Here is a 27,512-nt window from a genome sequence, read left to right as displayed (position 1 = left end):
AGTCTTCTCAACTATTTGTGTCCTTCAGTGACCCTCGTAAGGGTTTTCCCCTTTCCAAGCAGGGGATGGCTAGTTGGATTACCAGCGTTATCCAATATTGTCACAGAGCAGCGGGCAAGCCCCTGGAAGGGCGGGTCCGTGCTCATTCCACGAGGGCGATCTCTTCTTCGACAGCTCTCTTTGCCGGAGTTCCTATCCAGGACATATGCATGGCGGCGACCTGGAGCAGTACCCATGCGATTACAAGCATTACTGCATGGATTCGGCTACGCAGAGCGACACAGCAGTCGGCCAGGCAGTCCTGAGGAACCTCTTTCAGTAGTGGTGAGCTTTCCCTTTCATCCCTCCTTCCATGTTACTGTTTTTGCAGCTCTTGCACATTTTTGACCCTTATTTGTTTATATTGCCTAAGGTTTTTCTAAGTATGTTATTGACCATTGATATTGTGGTTATAGTGCATATGCTATTGCTTTGTTCTTGGTTTTATAATGGTCATGGTTAAAAAAATGTGCTGCCAACTGCTAGCTACTCTGATAGAAGCATGGGAAACTATGAGAGTTCCAATACTGGAGTAAGAAAACAAGTTACTTACCTGTAACTTTGGTTCTCCAGTATTGGAAACTTTCATAGATTCCCATGCGACCCACCCTCCTCCCCTGGGAAAGCTCAGCCTCTACCATCATCAGTGGTGGGGTTACACAACGGCTACGAAAATCTGAGGTTCTGAGCTTCTCTCAGGTGGGTTCTAAGGGGTGAGGCTAATCTGATTGGTTGTTCATTTTTTTTGGTCTCTTTTACAAAAAGAGGTTGATAGGTTGCAAAACAAGAAGGGGCCTAGGCTCTGTTTTGGTAATGGTTTCTATTGCTATTTTATGTATACCGGGGACTCCCATTCCAACGATGGGGAATGATACAAGCATGGGAATCTATGAAAGTTTCCAATACTGGAGAACCAAAGTTACAGGTAAGTAACTTGTTTTCGTATCATGCAACTACGGGCACACTCTGTAGTTTCTATTGTACTTGTTTTTATCTTCACATGGCTCCGTCTAAATGAGTGGTAAAGTAAAGTTCTTGACCTGGAACGTACGGGGACTGAACACTCCAAAGAAAATCCAATCTGTATTGGCATATTTGGATAGGATGGATGTGCAAATTGCCTTTTTACAATGGACACACCTCACTAAAGCCTCAGAATAACCAGTGGGTGCACGATGGGCATGTGTCAGAATAGCATCCTCTTATTCTACTTATTCAAGGGGGGGTTTGATCCTCGTTAAAAAATGGGTTCCATTCACTGTTATTCGTGCAGAAACGGACGAGCACAGCAGAATGGCACTGGTGCATGGCCAGGTGGGTGGAAAGAGTGTGTTGTTGGTCAATGTATATGGACCGAATGTTGACGATCTGACCTTCTTTGTGGACGTGTGACGCCGCATCTTGGGGTTTCCCCCGGTGGAGCTCCTCTGGGGCGGTTATTTTAATGTTTGTCTGGATGTGGCTATGGATCGATAGGGCAGTGGTACAGTGCAGCCCAAGCAGGCCTCTGAGGTACTGTTAGGGCTATTGGACTCGGGAGGTCTGCATGTTGTATGGCGTGTGCAACATCCTGGAGAGCGGGAGAGCACCTTTATATCCTCAGTGCATGGGAGGTGGTCACGCATAGGGTGGTGAAGGTCAGACATATGGCTAGAACGCTCTCGGATCACTCCCCGGTGGTCCTTGAGCTACAGGTGCCCACATGAGAGACCCCCCTTTGCATGGGGTCTGCAGCAGGCCTTCCTCACGGACCCTGTTTTTAAACTTGCCATTGGGGGGGCAATACGTAACTATTTCAGGAAGAATGACGGTTCCTTTGAGAGTGCTGGTGTATTGTGGGAGGCCTTTAAGGTGACCATCAGGGGGGTCTGCTTGGGGGCGCAAGCCGGGGTATTGCGGGACCTAAGACGCAGAATCCATAAATTGGCTGCTGAACTCTCTATGCTAGAGTGTGAGTATGACAAGAACCCTTCTCCGATGACGTTGTCAGCAATACAGGACCTCGTGACTTAGCTTAATGATACAGTGGACCAAGAGTTGGTGCACAGATCCAGACAATGCACATCTCGATATTATGGGGAGGGGGGGGGGTAGACCAAGTCCCTCTCTGGCACAAAAATTAGCGTCTCCACGCAGTCAGGAATGCATCACGGAGATGTTGGATGATGAGGGGGTTGCGCATTACGCTACACCCAAGATTAGTGAGATAGTCGTTAGCTTTTATTCCAAACTATGCTAAACAGGCTGCGGCGCAGATGGCAAACATACATTCTTATCTGGACGACATCGCACTTGGGTGGCTGTCCCAGGGGCACAGGGAATATATTACACAGCCATTTGATGTTGAGGGTGTCAAACTTGCCATAATGTCTCTTCCCACATGCAAGGCTTCGGGCATTGACGGACTCCCCAGTGAGTTCTACAAGGCTTATGTGGACGATCTGGCCCCCAGGCTCTTGTAGGTTTACGCGGAGGCATATGAAACGGGGCGTCTCCCACCCACTCTCAGAGAAGCACTCCTGGTGACTCTCCTGAAGCCCAACAAGGCTGCCAATCGGTGCGATTCCTACAGGCCCCTTTTGATCATCAATATCGACGCTAAGATCTTCCCAAAGATGATTGCCAATAGGCCCCAGCCGCTGGTCCCTCTCCTTCCTGACTAATCTGGATTTGTAGCCGCCAGATCAACCACGCACAACCTGTGTACGGTGTTCGCCACCCTTCACTACTTTTACCCAGACTTTCAGGCAGTGGCAGTGCTGCTTGATGCTGCAAAAGCATTAGATTCCCTTCAGTGGGATTACAAGTTTACTGTGCTTACTAGGATGGGCCTTCCCCAGTTCTTCCTTCAGTGGATCAGGGTGCTATACACAGAGCCTGTTGCTTGAGTGCGCGTGAATGGCCGGGTGTCTTCGGCTTTTCCCATTGAAAGAGGTACGTGCCTATGTTATTTGGGTTGGCACTGGAGCCTCTTGCCTGTAAGTTACGACATGCTACTGTATGTACGTGATCCTGCTACTTTCCTACCAGAACAGCTTCGCGAGTATGTCAAATTTGAAAGATACTCCGGCCTAGGGATTAATTTGGCGAAATAGAGTTCCTGTTGACAGCTGGTACGCGGGAGGTGTAGCTGGACTTCCCGCTGATGTGGACTCGGGACCCAGTGAAATACCTACGTATATGGTTGCCTAGAGATCCTGATCAGTTCATCTCGATGAACTATGGCCAAGTTATTGCATGGATCACTGACCAGGCAGAGCGGTGGGCTCGGTTGCCTCTTTCGCTTGCTGATCGGATTGCGGTGCTCAAAATGTCTATCTTGGCCAAACTTCTCTATCTGTTTGTGAATATCCCCATTCAGTTAAACACCTCGCTGTTTAAGACGCTTCAGTCGGCTTTGCTCACATTTGTTTGGGGTGGTAAGAAGCCCAGATGCAGTTGGGATGTTCTTGTGCAGCCATTTGATTGGGGGAGGGGGGGGGGGGGTTTGGGGGTTGAGGCCCCTGATTTGCAACTATACTACCTGTGCGCACAGGCCCAATTTGCGCACTATTGGCTCTTTCCACAGCGATTCCAACCCCACACAGCTATAGAGTCAGATGCAGTTCTCCCAATGTCACTCGTGGCGGAGACACTCTCGGAAGGTGGGGAAGGCCCCAGAACCAAAATCAATCCTGTGCAGTGCACCGCATGGGCCTGGAGGGCTCTAGCAAAACGAGCACAGCTTCCCTACCTCTATGCCCCGACACTGCCGCTGGCTGCGCACCCGGACATTTCGGCGGCACGTGAGTGGTCCGCACTGAGCACGCTGAATGCTCCTGAGATTACACAGATGGGGGACCTGTACAAGCAGGCCCAGTTTAGCTCGCTGCAGGATTTACAGGGCGGTCAGACCACTGGCTTGATGTTGGGGTTCACATATGTACGAGTGCGGCAGGCGGTTAGAGCCATCTACCCTGACTTTCCGACTGAACCTAAAACACTGCTGGCACTGAAGTCGGTGCTGACAGGGGAAGAGCGCAGGGGCCTGAAGGCCAAGCTCTATGATGCGTCACTGCGGGAGAGGGAGCCGGGGGAACACCCATCATATCTTAAATGGAATGCTGTGCTGAGGTCCACACATTGGCTTGAACAATGGAAATTCTGCTGTGAGTTAACAGTTCGCCTCGCGGCGAATTGTAATCTTCGCATAATCCACTTTAAGTATTTGCACCAGTTATACTATACCCCACTGCAGCTGCGGAGGTTTGGTTTGCGTGATAATGCCTGCTGCATGAGATGTGGACAGGCTTATGCTGATTTTCTACATCTGGCGTGGCTGTGTGCAGGGATACTTGCAATTTGGTCTAGAGTGGGGAGCGTCCTTACAGATGTTGTGATGGAACCTGTGCGATGTGCTCCGGAGGTCTGCCTGTTGGGCAGTGTGAAGAGTCTTAAGCCTTGCAACCGGCGACTTGTCGCGGTCTCGACTCTGCTAGCTAAAAGGGCGGTGGGGCAGTGCTGGGGGGCAAAAACCACTCCTACTGTTAAACAAGCATTGGCATAGCCAATAGGTCTCGCCTTTGGGACCTTATAAGTGTTTAGCCATGCAGCTCATTATCACCCACTGGGCAGATTTCTGTAATGGAACTAGTACTTATGTTAAGTGCTTTGATACCTTCATTCGCGCTACATAATGCAAAAAATAAAAAGGAAAGAAAGGAGAAGTGCTTGCAGATTTCTGAGGTGGGGGAGCGAAAAGATGAACTCTGTAGAGTTACGCTGTGTCTACCTGCTGTAGATGTTTGTTTTTTCTCCGCAACAGTTAGGGTAAAATGCTGATTGCTAACGTTCTTCTGTTTTGTTTAACCGGAAGCATGATCATCCGGTCAACAAATGGTTAAGCATCACAATGTAGCTAGTTACTGAAACCCCACAAAGATCGTTCCCTTCTTCCCCAAGACATGAGTGGTCTTTAAGGAGCTTTAACTACTGTAGCAGCTGCTTGTTGCCTTCCAGGGTAGGCTTGTTGGCCAAGGCCCGCTCATTAGACGGTGCTGACGAGTCCGCTGAAAAGTAAGATGTCACCGTAATTGATTTTGCTTCTGTTCCTTTGTGTTTTAGAGAAAATGAAAGCGTACTCTTGTTGAGGTGGGGTGGAGGGGACGCGACTTCTAACGAATGTGGCAAGGTCTTCAAATGAAACCTGACCCAAAACAGATGGCAGCCTGTGCGCTGCTGGCTCCTATTATATATTGCCAGTGCCGAATCAATACCAAATCAGAAAGCGAGCACAGTATAGAAAATCAGGAGCCGAATTGAAAGGAGGCGAAAGTGAGTTATCCCAGTGTGCAAGTGAAGGCGGGGCTGGAGTATGCTGCATCTTGGTGTCGAGTAACAGATGTTTATTGCCAACTAAATGAATGTTAATTACTTCGGCGGCTTCTAGTAGGATGAAAGGCTGAGCAGACGTGCTGGGGTTCGAACCTGCGGTTGTGAGGTGAAACATAAGATTAATAGGGTGCTTACCTTACAGTTAAGATTGCATTATATAATGCCAGTTCCAAATCAGAAAGCGAGCACAGTAGAGAAAATCAGGGGCCAAATTGAATGGAGGCGAAAGTGAGTTATCCCAGTGTGCAAGTGAAGGTGGGGCTGAAGTATGCTACATCTTGGTGTAGAATAATAGATGTTTATTACTACCCAAATGAATTTTAGTTAATCCGTCGGCCTCCAGTAGGATGAAAGGCTAAGCAGACATACTGGGGTTCGAACCTGCGGTTGTGAGGTCAAACATTAGATTAATAGGGTGCTTGCCTTAAAGTTAAGATTGCATTATATAATGCCAGTACCAAATCAGAAAGCGAGCACAGTAGAGAAAATCAAGAGCCGTGTGTGTGAGCAGAGGCCTCGCTACCTCTGCCTTGGCCGCCACTGTCAAAACACGATTCTGCTGCCTTCCTCCTTCTACCAAGTCAACAGCAGTGGGCCTAGCATGACAGCAAATGCACAAGTTTCTCATTGCAAACAGAGCATTGGCAGGGCTGTGCGTGTACATGTGAAGGGAAGGTTGGTTAAAAAGAATGGCGTGCGAGAGAAGCGGGGGCGAGTGAGCACGGCTGCGCGGCGAACGCGCTAATTAAAAACAGATGGTGACATGACCCCGAACAGATGGCGCCCCTGCTCGTAACCGCAGGCCGTGGACAAATACATTTACTGGGATAAATGGTACATGCAGCTGCCTTTGCCCAATTGCGTGCTGTCTTTTTAGAAAGACACACGCAAAGCCCAATTGAAATAATGCAGAAAATAAAACACACGCTCAAGCCTGTGAAAAGTCCAGAGTGATTCCAAGAGGTAATTTTCCTAGGCAGCGCATGTGCTAGGCTAGACCTAAAAATGGATTTGCGACTTCATATATCGCAGAGATCAGCTCAATACCTATGTGGAGGAGCGTTTCTCGGCCTAAAGATTTTTGGGCCCCACTCACTGTATATTTGCTGAGCCAACCTGACTTTTTTATATTTATGTGCTGATTTGTGCCTTGACAGTGCTTGCCGGAATTGGGACTTCATATATGTTGTACCACTCGTGTGTTTGTGATGCCTAGGATTCAACCACTGAATAATGTAATGTCATCTACTGTCCCGGAAGGGGTGATGCTTCTCTGCGGGTTTTTTTCTGAGTTTTGTATTTTTATTGTGGAGTTGCCACGGTCCACACATCAAAAAGAAAACATGCTTGCAACATTATGTGCTACGATGATATTGTCGGTCCCAGATTTGGGTCTCTATGTATTGTTGCTGCAAGTTACCCAATACATACATTTAAAAAAAAAAAAAGAATTAATGACTAAAATAAAGAGTCTTGCGATGCAGAACTATGGCTACAAGAAAGTAAGCTGATCTTATCCACCTCTTTGGTAATAGAGCAGTGCCTTGAAGGATTGACAAGTGTTTTGTGGTGTCAATTCTTACGATGCAGAACTAGGGCTACAAGAAAGTAAGCTGATCTTGTCCACCGCTTTGGTAATAGAGCAGTGCTTTCAAGGATTGGCAAGAGTTTTCTGGTGCCTGGGCGTGTGCCCATATGGAAGGTTGAATACATGATGGTCCTATCAAGACTTGTTCTATCCATTGGAGCCACTACACAAATGCAGTTGTACACAATTGTCCTTGAAGACTTTCTTGCAGCCTGCTCTTAAACTCAGTTAACTAAAGCTATAAAGCTTTCTGTTCTTAAGAACAGTTCAAAGAATGTTTAAAAGATAAAATATTGTAGATAACACTTCCATGCTTTATTCCTAGGGTCCCCCCCAACTTCCATATTAACCAGAGTATCCTTACCCATAAGCTTTCACAAGGTAAATAGCCTTTAGTGCGCTGTTGCTAGTGCGCATACCATTACTTCGCATGCGTTACTACGCTTGCGATGTTACAACGCGTACCATTAGTATGCAAGTTGTTACATCGCAAGCATTGTTACAACGCATGCGTTGTAATGGTGTGCGCTATCCACATCGTTGTTTGGAAGGAGCTTCCATTTCCAAACGACTTGCAGATCTGACATCGCTGGAAGCTGGAGAAGAGATGAACCATGGAGGAGAGAGAGATGAGTGTAGTTTTTTTGTATCATGCAGGGGTAGTCTTTTAGGTTGTGGGGTTGTGTTTGAGTAGTGTAGGGTCGTGCTGGGGCTAGTGTTTTAGGGTTTAGGGTAGTGTCGGGGGGTCAAGCAGGGTAGTGTTTTAGTGTAGTGAACGGACTGGGGGTAGGGGCAGGGTCGTGCTGGGGCAGTGTTTTAGGGTTTAGGGTAGTGTAGTGGTGTTAGTGTAGGGTAATGTATTAGGGTTTAGGGTAGTGTCGGGGTGTAGTGCAGGGTAGTGTTTGGGTGTAGGAACAGGCCTGGGGGTCGGGGGAGGGTTGTACAGGGGGTAGTGATTTAAGGTTTAGGGTAGTGTTGTGGTGTTTGTGTAGTGTATGGTAGTGTTTTAGGGTTTAGGGTAGTGTTGGGGTGTCGTGCAGCGTAGTGTTGTAGTGTAGGGAGCGGACTGGGGGAAGGATGAGGGTCGTGCACAGAGTAGTGTTTTAGGGTTTAGGGTAGTGGTGTGGTGTTTGTGTAGGGTAGTGTTATAAGGTTTAGGGTAGTGTCGGGGGTGGTGAAGTGTAGTGTTAGAGTGTAGGGTCCAGGAAGGGGGAAGGTCGTGTAGGGGTAGTGTATTAGGGTTTCGGGTAGTGTAGTGATGTTTAAGTAGTGTAAGGTAGTGTAGGGTAAGCATGATATAGTGCGCTGTTTTTAATTAGCATGAACTATAGTACATTTATAACCATTTGCATTATAAATACATGCGCAGTTAAATCTTGCCAAGTAATGGTTTATGCTAAATAAAAACATGCAAAGTAATGGTTTATGCGAAGTAAAAACATTGCTCTAAAATCATGCGAATAAATGTATGCGAAGTATCAACATACATCCCTTTCACAAACCTACTATTATAGCCAACGGGCTTTACTTTTTCTATTGATAGTCTCGTTTGTTGGTGTGTTTTTTGAGAACTAAAATGTTTTGGTCTTCTACTCAGCTGTCTTTTGCATTTTATTCTTCAGTTAAGCAATAGCCCTTGTTCAAGCAGAGACACACAGAATGTATGGGGATGTTCATAAAATTACTACCTGAATGGAGAACACGCCTCTTTGTGTGTGGTCTTTAAGAAAGTGATATGGAGGACACCTATATAGTTTGTATAAACTCTCATGCCAGAACTGGAGCATGAACTGAAGAGACAAGCCTGAGGGATTTGTTCTACTGAAGGCAAATGCTCATCATCTCACCGTCCATGGTAAACCTGCTTATTGTTCTATTTCGAAAGCATGTGAGACTATGAGAAAATCCAATGATGGCGAAGAAGTGGTTACATAGTCTGTAGCCAAAGCTTAAAATGTTTCCCTTAATACTTCTGTGTTCAGTATACTAGGGAAAATTAGGTTGAGAAATTAAACTCATTCAAAAGCATGTGAACGTATGAACTATATCCCCATTCAAAAACAGTAGTAAGAGCCAAGTAATTCTTCCATCCTGTGTTTATCAGCAGCTAGAGAGCGGTCTGGTATCAGGTACCTCGAGAATTCTGTGCATGAGTGGCAAAAGAGAAAAATGTTGCTGTATAGTCAGTAGGAGGGTGTGTGAGAGGCACACATGCAGCAGTAGAGACGGGGAAGAGTTTATGCATGGTAGTGGTGTTGAATCGAATGAGAGGTATTAGGCAACCTAGAGTTATAGGTGAAAATGCTGAATGTGCCCGGTAAGTGTAGTTAAAACATACATCAGGACCTCCGCAGCACTGTCCTACAAAGTCTTATTTCTTAATATGGATTTTTGTTTCCAGGTGTTAAGGCTTGCCCAGCTCATTGGTCAGGCAAAGCAGACAGCAAAGTCGTTAACCGAGCACTCTATGGAGGCATGTTCCAGTAGTTCTTTCTTGTCCTGGTTTGGGTTCGGCACCTCTGATGTGAACGGCTCCTACAATGGGAATGACCTGGATGAGGTGGGGCATGACAGTATTCGGAAGACTGATGAGTACCTGGAGAAGGCGCTGGAGTACCTATGCCAGATCTTTAGGGTAAGATAATGTTCTCCACAGGGTGCATCTGCACAGTTACCCTCATCAAAACAAAATTTCATTCCATAAGGTATATCAACTAATTTAGTATTAGAGGTGCTTTGTTTAATTTAAAGCTAATACATCTCCCAATTTAAGCATCTTCAAGTTTTATTATGAGACAATACCAGTCCACTAACATAGTAACTAAGTGTATCTGGGACTGATGTAAGATTGGGTCCTTAAATAGATCTGGCAAACAACCCCCATCTGTCCTGTGGCTCATTGTGCTATTGAAATGTAAGTCTTACTTTACAAATGCATCTCACTGTGGCTTTTGTGCGGCTGAACTCCACATTATGCTGTTCCAAAGCACCTCATTTGTGGCCCTAAATAAACCCTACAGTTGCAGAATTGAATAAACTCAAGCAACTCATTCCTGCCTGTCCTACACTATTCTACTGCGAGACAGAGATCTATGCCAGTTTCATTAGCCTTCTGTACTAACTTGCATCTTAACCTACACCATAAGATCTTGTTAAATGTTTCAACAGCACCATATAAATCAGTTTTTATACTTCACAATACTAAAACTACTACTATGCGACTTATTCCTGACCTCTCAGGCCACTGCAAGGGGTTTTACTTTGGCTACCGAGAGTCCCCAGCAGAAGCACCCTGTATGTTGTGAAAAGAAATGAGAAGCAAACTTACTATCTGGTTTGCACAGACCTTTATGCAGTGAGATAGCTTAGTGCTTTAATTACTGTTCTTCGAAATCTCTCTGCAATGTATAGGTCACTGGTGTGAGTCTGTGAGATCCTGGTTACCCTTTAATTTTTCCAAAGTACATAGGAGCAGTAGAATTTAGATGGATTGTAACTTCATGGCTTTCAGTGTTATAATGCTGTACAGCTTTGCATGATATTTCTCCTTTCTCTTGAATGTTGTAAGCAGCTCAACACTGCACAGCTGACACAGTTAATGGCAAACTGTGAGACAGTGCGCAATGAGAATGGAAAGAAACAGCTCCCAGACTGTATAATGAGTGACAACAGGTTACTTCTCTCTCCCTTGGGCAGGTATCAGGTAAGAACACACTTCTTTTTACATTGCCCCAAGAGAGCATTGCTTCTAGCCTGGTCACTAGACGCACTCTAATTAAATATGTGTTCCTCTAGAATCCAGCAGGGCTGGACAGGCAAACGTGTTGGTTCCTACAAAATGAATTCCATATATCTCTATAACAACTAGGTTCAGTCTATAAAATTCAGCCTAAATATGACTAATTCATGAACTACCACCATGTCTACATTACGCTTCATCCTAGTTCCCTGGGTAAGCTCAGCAGTAACAGTGAAGGGCTGAAAAGGGTAAGACGTTAGAGGCTCTGACAAACAGAGAGCCATGTCCATACTATTCTACCAGTTATGTTCCTTGATGTGATTTCCTGCCTAGTTATCTCAGGTGCATTCCCCTCATGCCCCTGTCCTAGTCACTCTTTGATGCTGCCCTGACAATGCACCAGCATTCAACGGTACTGACACTCCAACTTGGTACTGCATTGTAATATTGAACAGTTAGCGTGCTTGCCATAGATTCCATGGTCAATGTGTTGCGTTGTAGAATTGTGTATTCATTATCATTGGTTGTGGCTTAAATACATTTTTCTTTGAGGAAAAGATGTGATCAGTTGGGTAATTTGCCGATTGTAGTTTGTCCTGGATCACATATAGCTTCCTCTTCATTCAGTAATTGTGTATACTTCTTATGATTAGACAATTGCATTCTAATGATTCAAGATTTCCAGTGCTTAAATTGGTGGTTACACCAAATTTTCCCCACCCCCTTACTTTCTGGTTGGTATCCCCATGATTTACAAAGGCCTGTCTTGTGTCTGACCTATGTAAATAATTTCCATATTTGGATGGAACTTGCAATGGTTGGTACTGCTCCTCTTTGACTTACAAAACTAGCATTGAAGATATAGTGACAATTATTCAAATTACTATTGTGTCTTTAGTCAACGATAGGTCTTACTTACTAATTGCCTATCTGGCAGTCTTTTTGGTATTTCCAAGATGGCAGCAGTGTTTCAGTGGCATTCTTCCATATCAAATCCAGTTTAGTGAGGTAACTTTAACTGTCTAGTTCTGTCCAAATAAACAAAACAACCACAATACAATAATCAGCACTCCCATTTTTAGTGTATTTTTAGACCACAAATCAGCCCAATATTATTTTTTATTTTATTTATTTTTATTTTGAAGGTTTTGTATCGCGCGAACAAGACCCTTACGGGTATCAGAGCGCTTTACAGGGCAGATATAGGTAACATACAGTGCGCTTTACAGGTCCTATATAGGTAGAATATACGTGCATAGAAGTAAAAATACTATAGGTCAAGTAAATAGATTAGTGGTAGCTATTACATAATGGCAGGTTTCTAAAGGAATGTATGAAACCGTTCAAGTAAATTTAGCCAAGATAATCGATTTCACTTCTTTTTTGAACGATGCCGTGGATGGGTTCAGTCTTGTTTCTGGGGGCAGGGCATTCCAGATCCTTGGAGCCATTCCTGAGAAGGTACGGTTATATGTTTTCTTCTTGGTAAAACGTGGAGGTTTCAGTAAAAGATTGTGGGAGCTTCTAGTGGTTCTGTTCCCACCCAATAGGATCAATTTCTCCGCTAAGCATCTTGGGGTTTTGTGATGTAATGCCTTGTGTGTCATACACGCAATTTTCAGATGGATTCTGGCCTCAAAAGGAAGCCAGTTGAGTGCACGAAGGTCAGGGGAGATATGATTGGTTTTTTTGGAGCCTGTGATGAGTCTCGCTGCTGCATTAATTGACGCTCTAAGAGGGGCTATCTATGCTCTGGGCAGGCCGCAGAGAGCGACATTCCCGTATTCCACTTAGGGGGTTCTAAGAGGCTGAACTGCCTGTTATAGTCATTTGCGGGTATGAAGGGTTTCAGTCGTCTTAAGGTGTTCATGTGAAAATGTGCTCATGTGAAAATGTGCTCATTTAGTTGCAGCGCTGATGTGCTTCTTCATATTTAGTTTATAGTCAAGAGTAATTCCTAGTGATTTAGCAGAATCAATGATGAGGGGTTGACCATCGATTGTGTGCTCAATTCTGTCCCTTCAGACCATTTTGGTGTAGTTCTTTTATGGTGGTGCACTGCGTGTGCTGTTTGCAGAGATCACAAGTGACTTACACAAAATGGCTTTAAATTCAAAGCCTCTGATAAACCATGGCATCTACACCACAAGAAGAAAGCTGTGTAGTATTGAGTATAAACAAACCGGGTTCAATTCAGTTTCTCATTGAGTGATTGATGACTTTATTATATGAATGCGTTCTCTATTTCAACGGGTGACCGAGCCGAATGCTGCAATGTCCCAATCTGGGTGCAGCTATTTCTGTACACTTTTTCCCTTCTTCATCCATGCACAGTTAGAGACACAACCCCTTACTGGGTTGGGTTAGAATAGAAGTAGGGTAGGAAACAGTTATGATGAAAGCCGCTGACCTGGATAGGCCATAATCAGGGGGGGCAGAAACATGTTGACTTTAGACTAAGGGTTTGCATTGCACAGACTCTACGTTACACAGTTTTTAGTTAGCGACAGGGAGTGAATGATTAAAGGATTTACACCATACTTGACCCCTCATGCATTTTTAAACTGAACAGGTCCCTATGGCCTCACTGACAGAGAGGCATACTAATTCTTGAACCCAAGTATAAATTCCAGGGAGAGCCACCCGTAACCCCCCTTCTACCCCACCATCGAACTCCTCCCACCTACCCAAACGAGATTGGGATGACTAAATTGCACCAACCACTTCTGAGACTACTCTGCCCCAAGCAGCTGTTCCCCCTGGACATTGCTCTTTTCCTTTCTCTGGTAGAGAGGGCTTCAAGAAGTTTCAGTTGCCTATGACATTTACAGAAACTGACCATTTCCCATACCAGTTCAAGAGGGCACCAATGAAATATGTAAAATCAATCCCCATCATTGACTGTATTTGGCAAGATGGAGTAAAAATAATGCAAGCATCTGCATCAGTCCCAACCATGATCCCTCGCCTGGATAAAAACCTCCATGATTGAGGAAGCATTGATGGTCAAGGAAAAGGAGAGAGCAGTTTCCACATGAGGTAAGGCCTGTGGCGACTGGATTCTGTGGGCCTAAACTGTACAGGGAGGGTGCATAAGTCTTGTTCTGGGATCAAAATAGCATTCCTTGGAAGTGTAGGAACATTTGGGGCACTTGCAAAGATGCTACAGTCTTCATGAGCTGGACTTACATCCACTATGATTAAAACTAGGACATTTGCTGCTGCAAGTGAATGAAACTGCTTTAGAAGGAAGACAAATATGTCTTCTTAAAACCTGTTCTGTCTGGGTTCATTGCTAAAATTTAATGTACTGCTTTCTCCTACAGATGTTTTTGATTTACTTCTGAAGGCTGCCTATCTCCTGACCCCAACATCATATTTATTTCTTTGTTGTGTCTTTCTAATCATGAAATTGTTTTATTTTTTACTAAACTGGGTTGGGAATTGTACTTCTTTATTTCTCAACTGTAATGTAGCATACCTCAGATACAGTATGACCAACTATATTTTTCACATTCTTCAGACGCCACAGAGAAATTGGTAAAAACTTGCAGTGTCAAACACCAAACATTAACTACTATTGTATCCATGTTCATATCCAGATCATCAATGGTTTGAGACGGTTTGATATCCAGTACCAAGGCGACCCTGAGCTCCAGCCAATCCGAAGCTTTGAAAATGCTACCCTAGTACGCTTGTTGTTCCGGCTCTCAACTACATTAAATGAAAGGGTAGGTGTTTTGGAGTAAAATACACATAGAATCTTGAAAGTCTACTGCTTTCTGTATGATCTGTATTTGTTTGCATTATCTGCATGAAGTGACAATGCAGTTTAACGGTTGCATTCTTAGGCCTACCTTCTGAACTGTGTGGCTAGCTTTGCAAGCAACAGTATTGTGGTTAATACCCCGAGCTGTTAAGCATTTAGCTATTGTGACCTGGATATGAATATCAACCAATAGAATTGGTCTCAGATGATCCTCTGACACTGCAATTATACCTTTTGCCACACAGTTAACCCATCATTCACTGTCAAAAGGTGGCATTGTCATTATTGATGATTCTACAGTGTGCTATGAAACAGTTCAGCACATTGAAAACATTATTTTAATTTTTTCTGTTCTTAGTAAGTTATCAAGTGTTTTTCTGCCTGTCCTTTTGTTTATATTTACTGTAACTCTTTTGCAGTGTTAACGATTATTACTAATGAGAACAAGCAAGTCCTCATTATCTCTCACCCACTTTGTATTTTAAGGCAATTTAATTGCCCTACAAACTGTTTTATTGTTACTTGTTTTTTTTTACCCTTTTCGCTCACTTCTGCTTATTCGACATACATAGGATAGGAGAGTCCTTCCTAAAGTACTCAGGACTATTGCGGGCTTCTAGATCTCGCTTCACTCACCTTCTCCTTTAGCTCTCCGGTCTGCCGCGTATTACACCGTTTGTGAGGAGGGAGCTAAAGGCATTACTTTAACATTGGGTTGGACTACAGCAGCTGCCATTTTAGGTCGGTTAGCTCTCCAGTGTCTCTGATCTCGGTATCAGTTCCCTATTTAACGCGAGCCTTGCACGGACAGGCAAGTCCTCATTACTCTCTCACCCCCTCTGTATTTTAAGTTGTTTTAATTGTCCTACATTCTGTTTTATTGTTACTTGTTTTTTACCCTTTTCATGTTCTTTTTGCGCACTTTTCCATTGTCAGGCTAATTTCACGTACATCGCAGTACTTTCAAGTAGGATTGGGAAGGATAGGACAGGCCTTCCTAAGGTACTCAGGACTATTGTGAGCTTCTAGATCACGCTTCACTCACCTTCTCCTTTGGCTCCCAGGTCTGCCCCAGTTGACACCGTTTGTGCGGAGGGAGCTAAAGTCATTACTTTTACACTAGGTTGGACTGCATCGGCCGCCATTTTAGGTTGGTTAGCAGTCCAGAGTTTCTTAACTCATTATCGGCTCCCTATTTGACGAGAGCCTGGTGCCAAGAATCCTACATCGTCCACCATAGAGGCAAGTCTTCCCCTATGATCTGCTGTACTAATGACGAGCTCAAAGAGCTTAAAGATTTGACAGTGACGCATAAGGCTGCCTGCTTCCAGTGTGCCCTCTTGTTTAGTTGACCTGTTCTCATGCTATGAATGTGGTTTTTCTTGCATTAATAACCCTTGGACTTGGGTATACAGTGACAGGGGAGGCCCTAACGTACACTCGCTGCAGTTATGTGGACTAAAGACCTCTCTTACCAATGCTAAAAATACTCGTAAGAGGATAACATTTAGAACTCCCAAATGAATTCCCTATGCTAAATGGTCTCTATTTCAACGTAAGGTCTATTCCTAAATGCGCAACAGAGATATGGGATTTGCTATCTCCCCTACAACGTGTTATTTGCTTTATCACTGAAACTTGGCTGCACCCACTTGGCCTTCATTGTATTCCTATTGCACTTCCTGATAATTATAGGTTGGTTATATTGGATAGAGAAACTAAGATAGGAGGCAGGTTGACTATAGCTTTCCTGGACTCCTTGTAGGTTGAGATTGACTCTCTTCTCTCTGACTGGATGGAGTTATGTATCTTTACGTTAGTAACTACTCACAGGGGTTTCTGGAAGGGTGCACTAGTCTGTAGCCCTCCTAGGTCCAAGAATGTGTTTAGCCATAAACTGATGGAACGTCTAGCACCAAATGTCCTTGCCACGGACAATTTATCCTTGGTAGGTAAGTTTAACTATAATGCTGAAATTGTCTCGGATGTATCCTTCCTACTTACTGACCTTGAAATGTTAGGTCTACATCAGAAAGTTGTTGACCCTGCCCACATAGCTGGCTGCACCCTGAATCTTGTATTCACTAACTCCCAGCACTTCTACATCGATTTCCCCAAGTCCCTAGCATGGACTGATCATTATTCTATTAGTTTTCAGGTCCCGGTTTTGGTTATTTACCTAAAGTCAAAAAAGGCTGGCCTTAGAATGATGATACTCTGGAAGCAGGTCACTCCAGAGTCTTTTGAGCCAGTCTTTTGTGCTCCAAATATAGAATATATTCAGGACGTAAACTCTGCCTTAGCCATGCTCCAGGATTCTTCTCTCCGTCTTTAGAAATAGTTGCCCTTTTAAACAGGGTTCTCTCAAGGCCATTAGACACAGTGCCCCATGGTACTCAGATGAATTGAAGCTTGAAAAATCTAGCTGTAGAAGACTAGAAATGAGATGGCGTGCTTTGAAATCCACCTCTGACAAAAAGATATAAACTAGCCTTAGGGGCTTATCATAGGACAATCAGAGACATGCGTAGACTACACACGATTAGCATAATTGACCAGGCTGGAAATTCTGCTAAAGAACTGTTTAAGTTGCTAACTCAATTCACAAAGCCTCTAGCCTGCCCCTTAGTTATTCCAGCTTCTCAAGCACTGTGCCTTACTTTTGCAGACCATTTTGAGGCGAAAATCTATCAGACTTTTTGTACGACTGCTTCCTCTTTCTCTGACCTGCCAACAATGAATCCTGTTCCTAGGAATTCTTTAGCTGTACTTGAAAGGTTTTTTTTTTTTTTTTTTTTTTTTTTTTAAAAACCTTTATTGACATTTCAACCAATAACAAGTATGGGCCTACAACCCCCGGGGCCGGCCGCTAAGCAGTCAGAGTAGTCAGAAATCAATATTTATCACAGGCAGCACCTCGGGGAGCGGAATCTCCATGCTATTAAACTGTCGGCCACTGAACAGCCCAAGTAGGTGACCAGGATACAAAAGGTTTTCATTTTATAATAAGGGAGGATGGAAGGATCAGGTGCCAAACAGTTTCCCAGCAGCAAGAAATGGCAGGCAGAATAATAAACGTCAACAATAAAGCAATTTATCTAGTCAATGGCGCTGAAACAGGAAAGTCAGGATGTGGAGGAATATCACGGCCATTTGCGCCTGCAGTCCCCTGCCCTAAAACCCAGAAAACACCACGGAAATTGTGGCACACATGAAAACGCAGCGATTAACAACGAAGGACTTTTACCATGCTGATCCCAGAAAAGAAGGACAAAGAAGAATAAGAGAAGAAAAAGGAGGCCATGGAAAAATAGGGTTAAAGACTAAAGGATCCCCTCCCCCAACCCCCCACCCTGCACCTCTGCAGATGAGTACGCCCCCCCCCCCCCCCCCCAGCAGTGTGCCTGTCGCCCCGGAACCAGACCCGAAATATAGAAGAAACAGAGAAAGAGGAGTAAGAAAAGAAACCCCACCAGACGAAGGGGTAGCGAGAATATTAATAAACTGGAGGAGGGCCTTCAAAACATGCCCCCGGCTTCTCCCTCCCGCACAGTATGTTTTCCCCCAAAGCAAACAATAAGCAACACAGAATCGACCATGTCAAAGAAGAATGGGGAGCATTATGCGCCTATTACACTACCAGTTATGCCGTGAGAGCACGCAACCCCTGAGCCCGCCCGCCTATTAGATGACCACCTCTGAAGGATCAACCTTATCCTTGGCCACTCTTTGCGAATCTACCCATGCATACCCATCGACCCAGTACCATGTCCAATGTTACAAAGAAGAGGAGCGTCCAAAAAAGAGCAGGAAGCGACACACACAGGCAGGGTGGAAGTCTCTGAATACCAACACAGTCAGCAGTATGGAGAGTCGTCTTTCCCAGTGCTGCCCCAGGATCTGCACTGCACACAAGGTCCAAGAAGGCGAGATCAGCCAGAACAGGCGACCGTTGCTTGAATATTGCCTGGGTCGCCGGAGGCCGCGCACGGGACAAGGCCACCACCCCCCACTCAGGTCCAAGACCTCCGGAACAGACCAGACCCACAGCCTGCCGATCACACGTTAATATACTGTCCGGAGTTTCCAGCTGGTCACTATCCACAGGGCCGGCCACGACACTGTCCTCCTGTGTGCAGTGTAGGAAGTCCCCGTGTACCTGGGGACAGGCAGGCAGCAACTGTTTCGATGCTGATGCCACCCCATCAAGCTTACTCCCCAATACCCAGGCGCCGTGAACCAAGGCGGAATGAAGGGCACCGAGAGCCTCGAGAAGATCACCATACCCCAGCACAGCTCTCGGCGCTCGCTCCGCTACGCTCCTCATAGTCGCACACTTCCAATCGTGCTGCGACCCAGTGTACAGGATGGTAGACTTCGTCCTGTCAAGATGGCCGCCGGGTAAGTCCAACCCAGATTGGGACCAGGACTCAGGGACAAGCGCCGCAGGTTCCATGTCACTGGAATCAGGGTTTCGGGGGCAGGCAAAAAATATATCCGATATGTGGTCACAGGCAACAGTCATCCCCACCACGGACCTGCGCCCGCGAAAATCCGGGAGCAGGCCGCAAGAATCAAGGCGAGTTACGGGCGGCGGCCGGGCAGCTCACCGGCGAAGGCTGAGGCAATCACCGGGGAATCTTGGATTAGCCACCTCGGGCCTGCACTCGTTCCGCTACGCTTAGTGGTAGGAACGGTCACGGCGAAATGTAGGCCGATATTCGCACCGCTTCGGTTAGTCCGACTCCACCCAGTCACCAAAGGCCGCTGTTGTTTAACTGCCGCCCGGCCATGTTATCCACTCGAGGTCCCGGTTCCAGGGTTGCACAGGCCGCAATCTTCAAACGGACATTTCTCCGGCGATACCGCCGCCAGAAACTTCAGAGTCACACGATCGGTTGCCGCTCTCATTCACCAACACGGGCATATAGCGCAGGCGAAGGATCTCATACAGGATATCTGTGCGGGATGCGGAGGTTCACGGAGCCGGGAGCCTACGCTGCCGTCCCGGTCGCCATCTTGGCTCCTCCCCCTACTTGAAAGGTTTAAGCCCATTACTCATGCACAGGTGTCAGAGTTGTTGATCAAAGTCAAATTGGGATCACCTTTCTATCCTCTCCTCCTTCTGTAATGACTGTTCTGTCTCCCATACTCACTCTCACCATCACATCTCTATTTAACTTATCGCTAACCTCAGCTGGAGTGGAAGTCTGCACAGGTCTCACCTATTCTAAAGACACCTAACGCTGACCCAAAGGAGCCTGCCAACTATCGGCCCATTTTGCTCCTTTCTTTTTCAGGCAAGAATCTGGAATATTTTGTGAATAATATTTTTTTGTTTGTTTTTTATAGAGTTTTATATAGCGCAAACTTGACCCGAATCGGGTATCAGAGCACTCTGGATACCAGATTTCCAACTATGCTAGTCCTTCTTGACCTGTCCGCTGTGCTTTACAGCATGTCGCATTCCATCTTGGCTCAAAGACACTATGAGATAGGCATCCATGGAAAGGGCCTAGATTGGCTTAGTGATTCTTTGAAAAAGGTCTCCTTTGACACCTTTCATTCTAGGATTGTGCCTCTGGCCAAGTGGGTCCCTCTAGGGTCATCTTTGAGCCCCACTCTTTATAGTATCTATGGGGCGTCCCTTGCCCAGATAGCCAAGCTCTGTGCTTTTGTAATAATATCCTACGCAGATGTTACCCAACTAATTATCTCTTCTGGGCAAAACTCAGAAAGCTACGGACGTAGGTGAGAGGTTACTCTGTATTATTGTTTCATAAAAAAAGAAAAAAAAAGATTTAAACCTAAAAATAAGTGTTCAAGGCATATGAGCTGCAGATTGTACACTTAGCATAGATCGCCATCTGGTGTTGGGCTCGGATGTTTGCAGTTTGTTTTTGTTCTTTGGACAGTCTTTGGAAGTCACGAGTTCGGTGACTCCTCCTTCGGTCCGTACTGCGCATGGGCTTCGGCTCCATCCTCAGATTGTTTTTTTCCGCCATCGGGCTCGGATGTGATACTTCGTGCTCCGGCTTCGAACTTCTACGGTTCCAGCCTCGACGGAAAATCCTCGTTCTTCGAGTTTCTTCATCAATCTTCATCTCTTGAAGTGGCACTTTTCTCCATTCCGCACATCGGCATCGGCCTTCGGGCCCTCCTCGACTCCGGTCCCGGCCGATGGAAAGGACTCCGTTCAAAAAGTGCCCAAAATGTGGGTCTAAATTTCCCCACACCGACCTCCATCAGGTGTGTAACCTTTGCCTCTCCCCAGAACACGAGGCTAGAGACTGCCCCGCCTGTAAGTCTTTTCGATCAAAAAAGACCATCCGGGATTGAAGAGCTCGACGCACCATGGCGCACTCATCGACCGCGGCTCCACCGGACATCTTCGGAGACGACACCGGAGCTTCGGGGCAACAACACACCGAGCAGGAGGAAGACGTCGTCAGCACTTCCGAGGCCGACGACTCCGACGTGGAGGACATCACACCGGCGCAGAGGGTCGTGAGTACTTTACCCCCTCCCACCCCCGCGCCCAAAACCAAAGAGACTCCGGTTACACCCTCGCCGGCAGGCCTGGGTAAAACCAAGCCCGCAGCTTCTATCACCCCACCTTCGGGCCCGGTGTCGATGCCTCACAAGTCTCACGGCAGCTCGGGCTCGAGCCAGCCGACGCCTGGTGCCGATAAACACCGTTCGGCACCGAAGAAAGTAACGCCCAGCTCGACTCCGAAGCCACCGGTGCCGAAGCCTGGACTCTCGGTGCCGACAAAACACAAACACAAATCCCTCGGCACCGACGCTCCGGCGCCGAAGACTACCTCGACGCCGAAAAAAACGGAGGTTCCAAAAAGGCATGGCGCAGAGAAACCACCAAAATCCTCGGCTCCGAAAACATCGGCGCCAGCGGACGATTCGGCGCCACTGGACCTTTTTACACCAGATCCTTATCAAAAGACCTTATCTAAGGATCCAAAGACTGGGCTATTGACTTTAGCTGTCAAGAAAAGACGCCTTGACACGCCAGCTCCTCCTCCACCGCCTAAGCGGAAGGACTCTGCCACATCTCCTCTCAGAGTGCCCTCCCCACTACCTCCTCCTCCTCCTCTTCCACCTCCTCCCCCTCCCAGGTCTCCGCCACCCTTGCCTCATCATTCCCCGACCCCGTCCCCAGATCCGGATTACGGGGATCCAGATTATGACCCGGCGGACGCCCCAATGGACCCCACTCCACCGGGGACCCCAGACCCATGGGAAGATTACCAAAACCCTGACATACCGGATGTGCCTCAGGACGACCTCTACCCATCCAGGCCATCTCCTCCAGAGGACTCACTAGGGTTTCACCACTTAGTGCAGAGAGCAGCACACTACCATGAGGTGGAAATGCATAGTGAACCAGTGGAAGACGACTTCTTACTGGATACATTTGATATTCAGGACAAGTCCACAGCTATCTTGCCCATGCTTAAGGGTGTCACCAAGCATGCTGCAGAGGTGTTAAAAGACCCTGTCAGGGCCAGGGTCTTAAACCCTAGAATAGAAAAAAAGTACAAGGCGGCACCCACAGACCCTACATACATTAAGGGCCCTGCTCCCTTAGATTCCCTAGTTGTGTCCACAGCTAGAAAGCGGTCTAACTCCCAGTCCTCAGGCGAGGCCCCACCGCCAGATAAGGAATCCAAACTTCTAGATGCGTCTGGTAAACGCACCGCCTCGCAAGCCGCGAACATCTGGCGCATTGCGAATACACAAGCGCTGCTTGCGCGTTATGACAGAGCACACTACGATGAGCTTGAGGCTCTTATGCAGCACCTCCCGGAAAAACACAAACGTAAAGCTCATGACCTGATACAGGAGGGAAAGCTAATTACTAACACCTCCATCAAATGTGCCCTCGATGCAGCCGACACTGCTTCTAGAGCCATAAATACTAGTGTCCTGCTTCGTCGTCATGCCTGGCTCAGGATCTCAGGGTTCAAGCCAGAAGTCCAGGCATCCATACTAAATCACCCCTTTGACCAACATAATCTCTTCAGGCCAAAGGTAGACGAAGCATTAGAAAAAATGAAAAAGGACACAGACACAGCAAAGTCTATGGGGGCATTACAATCACAAACCCCTAAACGCTCCTTTTGACGCTCATCCTTACGTGGCACAGGCAGAGGCTACTCCACCGATAGCGCCTCTACCTCCTACAAGTCCCCTCCTCAAAATACCTTCTCAAAGGGCTACCAAAGGGGTGGATACAGAGGCAACAACAATAAGGGCAGGGGCAAAACTAACACCATCCGTTCTGCGACCCCGCCCGCACAATGACTTCCCTCCGCTCCCCCCAGACCATCCCACTCCGGTCGGGGGCAGACTACAAAACTTTATCCACGCATGGGAATCCATAACATCGGACAAATGGGTGACCCAAATTATTCGGTCAGGGTACTGTCTCGAGCTAACATCTACCCCACGCAATATCCCACCAAGGCACCGTCCAATGTCTCAAGAACATTCCACACTGCTCAAACAGGAGGTGCTCTCCCTCCTCCAAAAACACGCTATAGAGCAGGTCCCTGGCAATCAGCAAAATCTAGGGGTCTACTCTCTGTATTTCCTGATACCAAAGAAAGACGGGACCCTGAGGCCCATTCTGGACCTCCGGCCTCTAAATGCATACATACATTCAGACCATTTTCACATGGTCACCCTACAACAAGTCCTCCCGCTCCTCTCTCAAGGAGACTTTCTCACTACCTTGGATCTGAAAGACGCATACTTTCACATTCCAATACACCCTTCTCACAGGAAGTACCTCAGGTTTGTGGTGGACGGTCAACATTACCAGTTCACAGTTCTCCCCTTCGGGGTCACCACCGCACCACGGGTGTTTACCAAATGCCTGGCAGTTGTAGCAGCACACCTCAGACGTCAACGTATTCACGTCTTCCCTTACTTAGACGACTGGCTCATAAAAGCCGCGTCCTACAACCAATGCGTGCAACATACCAACAGCACCATCCAACTGCTCCACCAGCTAGGCTTCACGGTGAACTACCAAAAGTCCCACCTCCTACCATCTCACACAAAGCAATATCTCGGGGCCACTATAGACACCTCCAAAGCTATTGCGTATCCAAACTCAGCCAGAATCGCAAGCATACAAGCCTTGCGCCAAACGTTCCTTCCTCAGCACTCTCTTCCAGCAAGAGTGTTTATGAAGCTCATAGGGATGATGGCATCTTGCATCTTCATAGTGCCCCATGCAAGACTCCACATGCGTCCACTTCAAGAGTGCCTAGCACAACAGTGGAACCAGGCCCAAGGACAGCTGACGGATCTGGTGTTGGTGGACGGCCGCACCCATCACTCTGTGCAGTGGTGGAACACCACAAACCTTTCCAAAGGGCGGCCGTTCCTGGACCCGGTTCCTCAGGTGATTCTAACAGCGGACGCATCGCTCTCCGGCTGGGGAGCGCACCTCTTACACCTCACAATGCAAGGTCTATGGACGCCACAGCAAAAGTCGCTCCACATCAACCATCTGGAGCTCTTGGCGATCTTTCTAGCCCTAAAATCCTTTCAAAAACAGATTTCAGCCAAAGCAGTCCTCATTCGCACAGACAATATGACTGCAATGTATTATATTCAAAAACAGGGGGGGGGACACACTCTCCCCAGCTCTCCCGCTTAGCCCAGAGCATATGGAGATGGGCAATTCCTCAAAACATCTTTCTCCTGGCACAGCACGTTCCAGGCGTACAAAAGACCATGGCAGATCTGCTCAGCAGACAAACGCAACAACTACACGAATGGGAACTGCATCCACAAGTTCTTCGCCCATTCTTCCACAAGTGGGGGCATCCTCAGATAGACCTCTTCGCCACTCACGAAAACAAAAAATGCCCAAGCTTCGCCGCCAGATACCCACACCCATTGTCCAAAGGCAATGCGATATGGATGAACTGGTCAGGCAAATTTGCATACGCCTTTCCACCTCTCCCGCTAATTCCATTAGTGGTAAGGAACTCCAACAGCACTCCCTCACACTCGTTCCGGTAGCTCCAACATGGGCCAGGCAGCCGTGGTACACCACACTACTACAGCTCTCGGTGGTACCACATCAAAAACTGCACCTGTCCCCATGCCTCCTAACTCAGAACCATGGAGAAATCAGGCACCCGGACCCAGCTCAGCTCAACCTTGCGATCTGGCTCCTGAAATCTTAGAATTTGGGTACCTTAACCTTCCCCCTGATTGCATGAACATTATCAAGGAAGCCAGACGTCCTACTACTCGAGCATGCTATGCCGCAAAGTGGAAGAGATTTGTTGTTTACTGCCGTAACAATACAATCCACCCTTTAGATGCATCCATACAGCACATCATATGCTATCTACTCCATCTCCAAAGGTGTAACCTGGCATATTCATCCATACGCCTACACCTAGCAGCGATTGCTGCTTACCTACAAAACAGACAGCATTTATCACTGTTCAGAGTGCCCGCTATTAAAGCCTTTATGGAAGGCCTTAAACGAGTAATTCCTCCCAGGGCACCACCTTCCCCTGTATGGAATCTAAATGTAGTTCTTACAAGGCTAATGGGTCCGCCCTTCGAACCAATGCATAAATGTGAGCTACAGTTCCTCACCTGGAAAACAGCTTTCCTCGTAGCTATCACTTCCCTTAGAAGGGTTGGTGAAATACAAGCGTTCACTATACAGGAACCCATCTTACAAATACATCACAGCAAAGTGATACTTCGTACAAATCCAAAGTTTCTGCCCAAGGTCATTTCCCCCTTCCATCTCAATCAATCGGTGGAATTACCTGTTTTTTTCTCGCAACCTCAATCTGTTGCGGAAAGGGCTCTACATACACTTGATGTTAAGAGGGCTTTACTGTACTACATACAGAGAACACAACCCTTCAGGAAAACTAAACAATTGTTTGTTTCCTTCTCTCCACCACATAAAGGCAACCCCATCTCTAAATCAGGGATAGCTAGGTGGATTGTAAAGTGCATACAAATTTGCTATCAAAAGGCAAAAAGAACATTATCTGTTCCACCTAAAGCCCACTCTACTAGAAAGTTAGGGGCTTCTATGGCTTTTCTAGGGAACATACCCTTAGATGACATCTGCAAAGCAGCCACATGGTCAACACCGCACACCTTCACAAAACATTACTGTGTAGACGTGCATTCCAAGCAACAAGCTAGTGTGGGCCAGGCTGTACTAAAGACACTTTTTCAAACCGCTGCAACGGATACCGGTGGTCGCCGCTAAGGTTGGGTACTGCTATATATTCTATGCTAAGTGTACAATCTGCAGCTCATATGCCTCGAACGGAATATGCTACTTACTAGTATGCATCTGTTCTTGGCATGTAGAGCTGCAGAGTTGTACACGCCCACCCGCCTCCCCGGCTACCTCTATCCGTTCCAGTCCATCTTATTTAGATACAACACACATGGGTTTCTCACTGTTATTACTACGCTCCATCATTTCCCTGTTGGCGAAAAACAATCTGAGGATGGAGCCGAAGCCCATGCGCAGTACGGACCGAAGGAGGAGTCACCGAACTCGTGACTTCCAAAGACTGTCCAAAGAACAAAAACAAACTGCAAACATCCGGGCCCAACACCAGATGGCGATCTATGCTAAGTGTACAACTCTGCAGCTCTACATGCCAAGAACAGATGCATACTGGTAAGTAGCATATTCCTTTACGACTGCATGAGGAAAATTGTAACATGGATGTCTCAGAACTGCCTACAGCTCAATATAGAGACTACACCAAGATTTTGATGTTTGGAAAGGCTCAGGCATATTGGTCAGACAATTGGTGACTCTGACTCAGAATCAGCACCTTGTGCCAGGAGGACGGCTAAAAACCTGGGTGTTCTTCTTAGCGAGACCCTGTCCATGAAAGATCTGGTTATGTCCATCTGCGGTGCCTTTTTCGGCACTATGGGCGTGCTTAGGAAAGTATTTCAATGGCTTCCGTTAAAGTCCAAGAGAACTCTTACTCAAGCTCTTGTAATTAGTCTTGACTACGGGAATGCCTTCCTGTTAGCTGCCAATGAGTCGCTCCTCTCCAAACTTCAGGTCATTCAGAATAAGGCCGCCTGCCTGGTCAGTAGGCATCTCCCAGGATCTGCATCTGTTCCGTCTCTCATAGATCTTTACTGGTTTCCAGTCAGAAAAAGATCCCAGTCTTTACAAATCTTTGCCCGTCAAAGGCCCGCTTTACCTACGGGAGAAACTCACTTATTGCTGCCCTACTAGAAATCTAAGGTCCAGAGACAAACTTCTATTGCTTCCCCTCCGTATTCTTACTTCTATATACATCAGCAGATCCTTTTCTTACCTTGCCCCTTATCACTGAAACAAGCTTCTCCTTCACATTCGAACCTGTTCGGACTTCAAAAGTTTGAAAAACATTTGAAAACCTGGCTATTCAGACTTAATGCCCTGCCTTGGCCTTGCTGAGCACTGACATACTCCTTCGGGACTGAGTAGTTGCATTATACTAAATGGCCTAAACATAACATTATTCATTCTCTTTTCCATTATAAGATTGTACTTATTTTGGGCGTTTTGTCAAGAATGCATCAAAGGCACTAGAATTGTGGTGGCTATGTGTGCACTGTATTCACCAATTACCACTCAGGAGTAACATGTACCCGACTGCAACAGTTCTTTCAGCCCATCTGTGTGTTTTTTAAAGCTCCATTCGCATAGATATGAGCCACCATGTTTGTTCAATGTAGATTTCCTATTACAATAGACATGGCAGTAAAGGAGATACCTTTTACATTGGCTCCCTGTGGAATTTGTACATTAAACCATCTTTTCACACTCCTGGTTTTAATCTCCAACCTCCAGTGACAATCTCCATCTTCTCTTCAAGGGGATTTCCATTGATAATCTTAAACACTGTATAGTTCTACCCATGTGCAGGGGCCTGGGAGTACTTTCAAAGTCAAATTTTTTACAGTAGCTT

General features: G+C 46.5%; 1 protein-coding gene across 8 annotated transcripts in view; it reads left to right on the top strand.

The window, feature by feature from the left end:
- SMPD4 (sphingomyelin phosphodiesterase 4) overlaps positions 1 to 27,512 on the top strand; it is a 431,863-nt gene that overhangs the window by 336,297 nt on the left and 68,054 nt on the right. For 4 of the 8 annotated variants that reach the window (XM_085636345.1, XM_085636344.1, XM_085636347.1 and 1 more), the window contains 3 exons: positions 9,402 to 9,635; positions 10,572 to 10,703; positions 14,342 to 14,470. In XM_085636345.1, the coding sequence (XP_085492471.1) occupies positions 9,402 to 9,635; positions 10,572 to 10,703; positions 14,342 to 14,470 (495 nt within the window). Of the gene's footprint in view, positions 1 to 9,401; positions 9,636 to 10,568; positions 10,704 to 14,341; positions 14,471 to 27,512 lie in introns of all 8 variants that reach the window. The other 4 variants (XM_085636343.1, XM_085636341.1, XM_085636339.1 and 1 more) reach the window with 1 other exon arrangement.

The sequence above is a fragment of the Triturus cristatus genome, chromosome 11 (genome assembly GCF_964204655.1).
Source record: "Triturus cristatus chromosome 11, aTriCri1.1, whole genome shotgun sequence".
NCBI lineage: Eukaryota > Metazoa > Chordata > Amphibia > Caudata > Salamandridae > Triturus > Triturus cristatus.
Note: the sequence above shows the minus strand (reverse complement) of the source record. Positions and strands in the feature narration are given on the sequence as shown.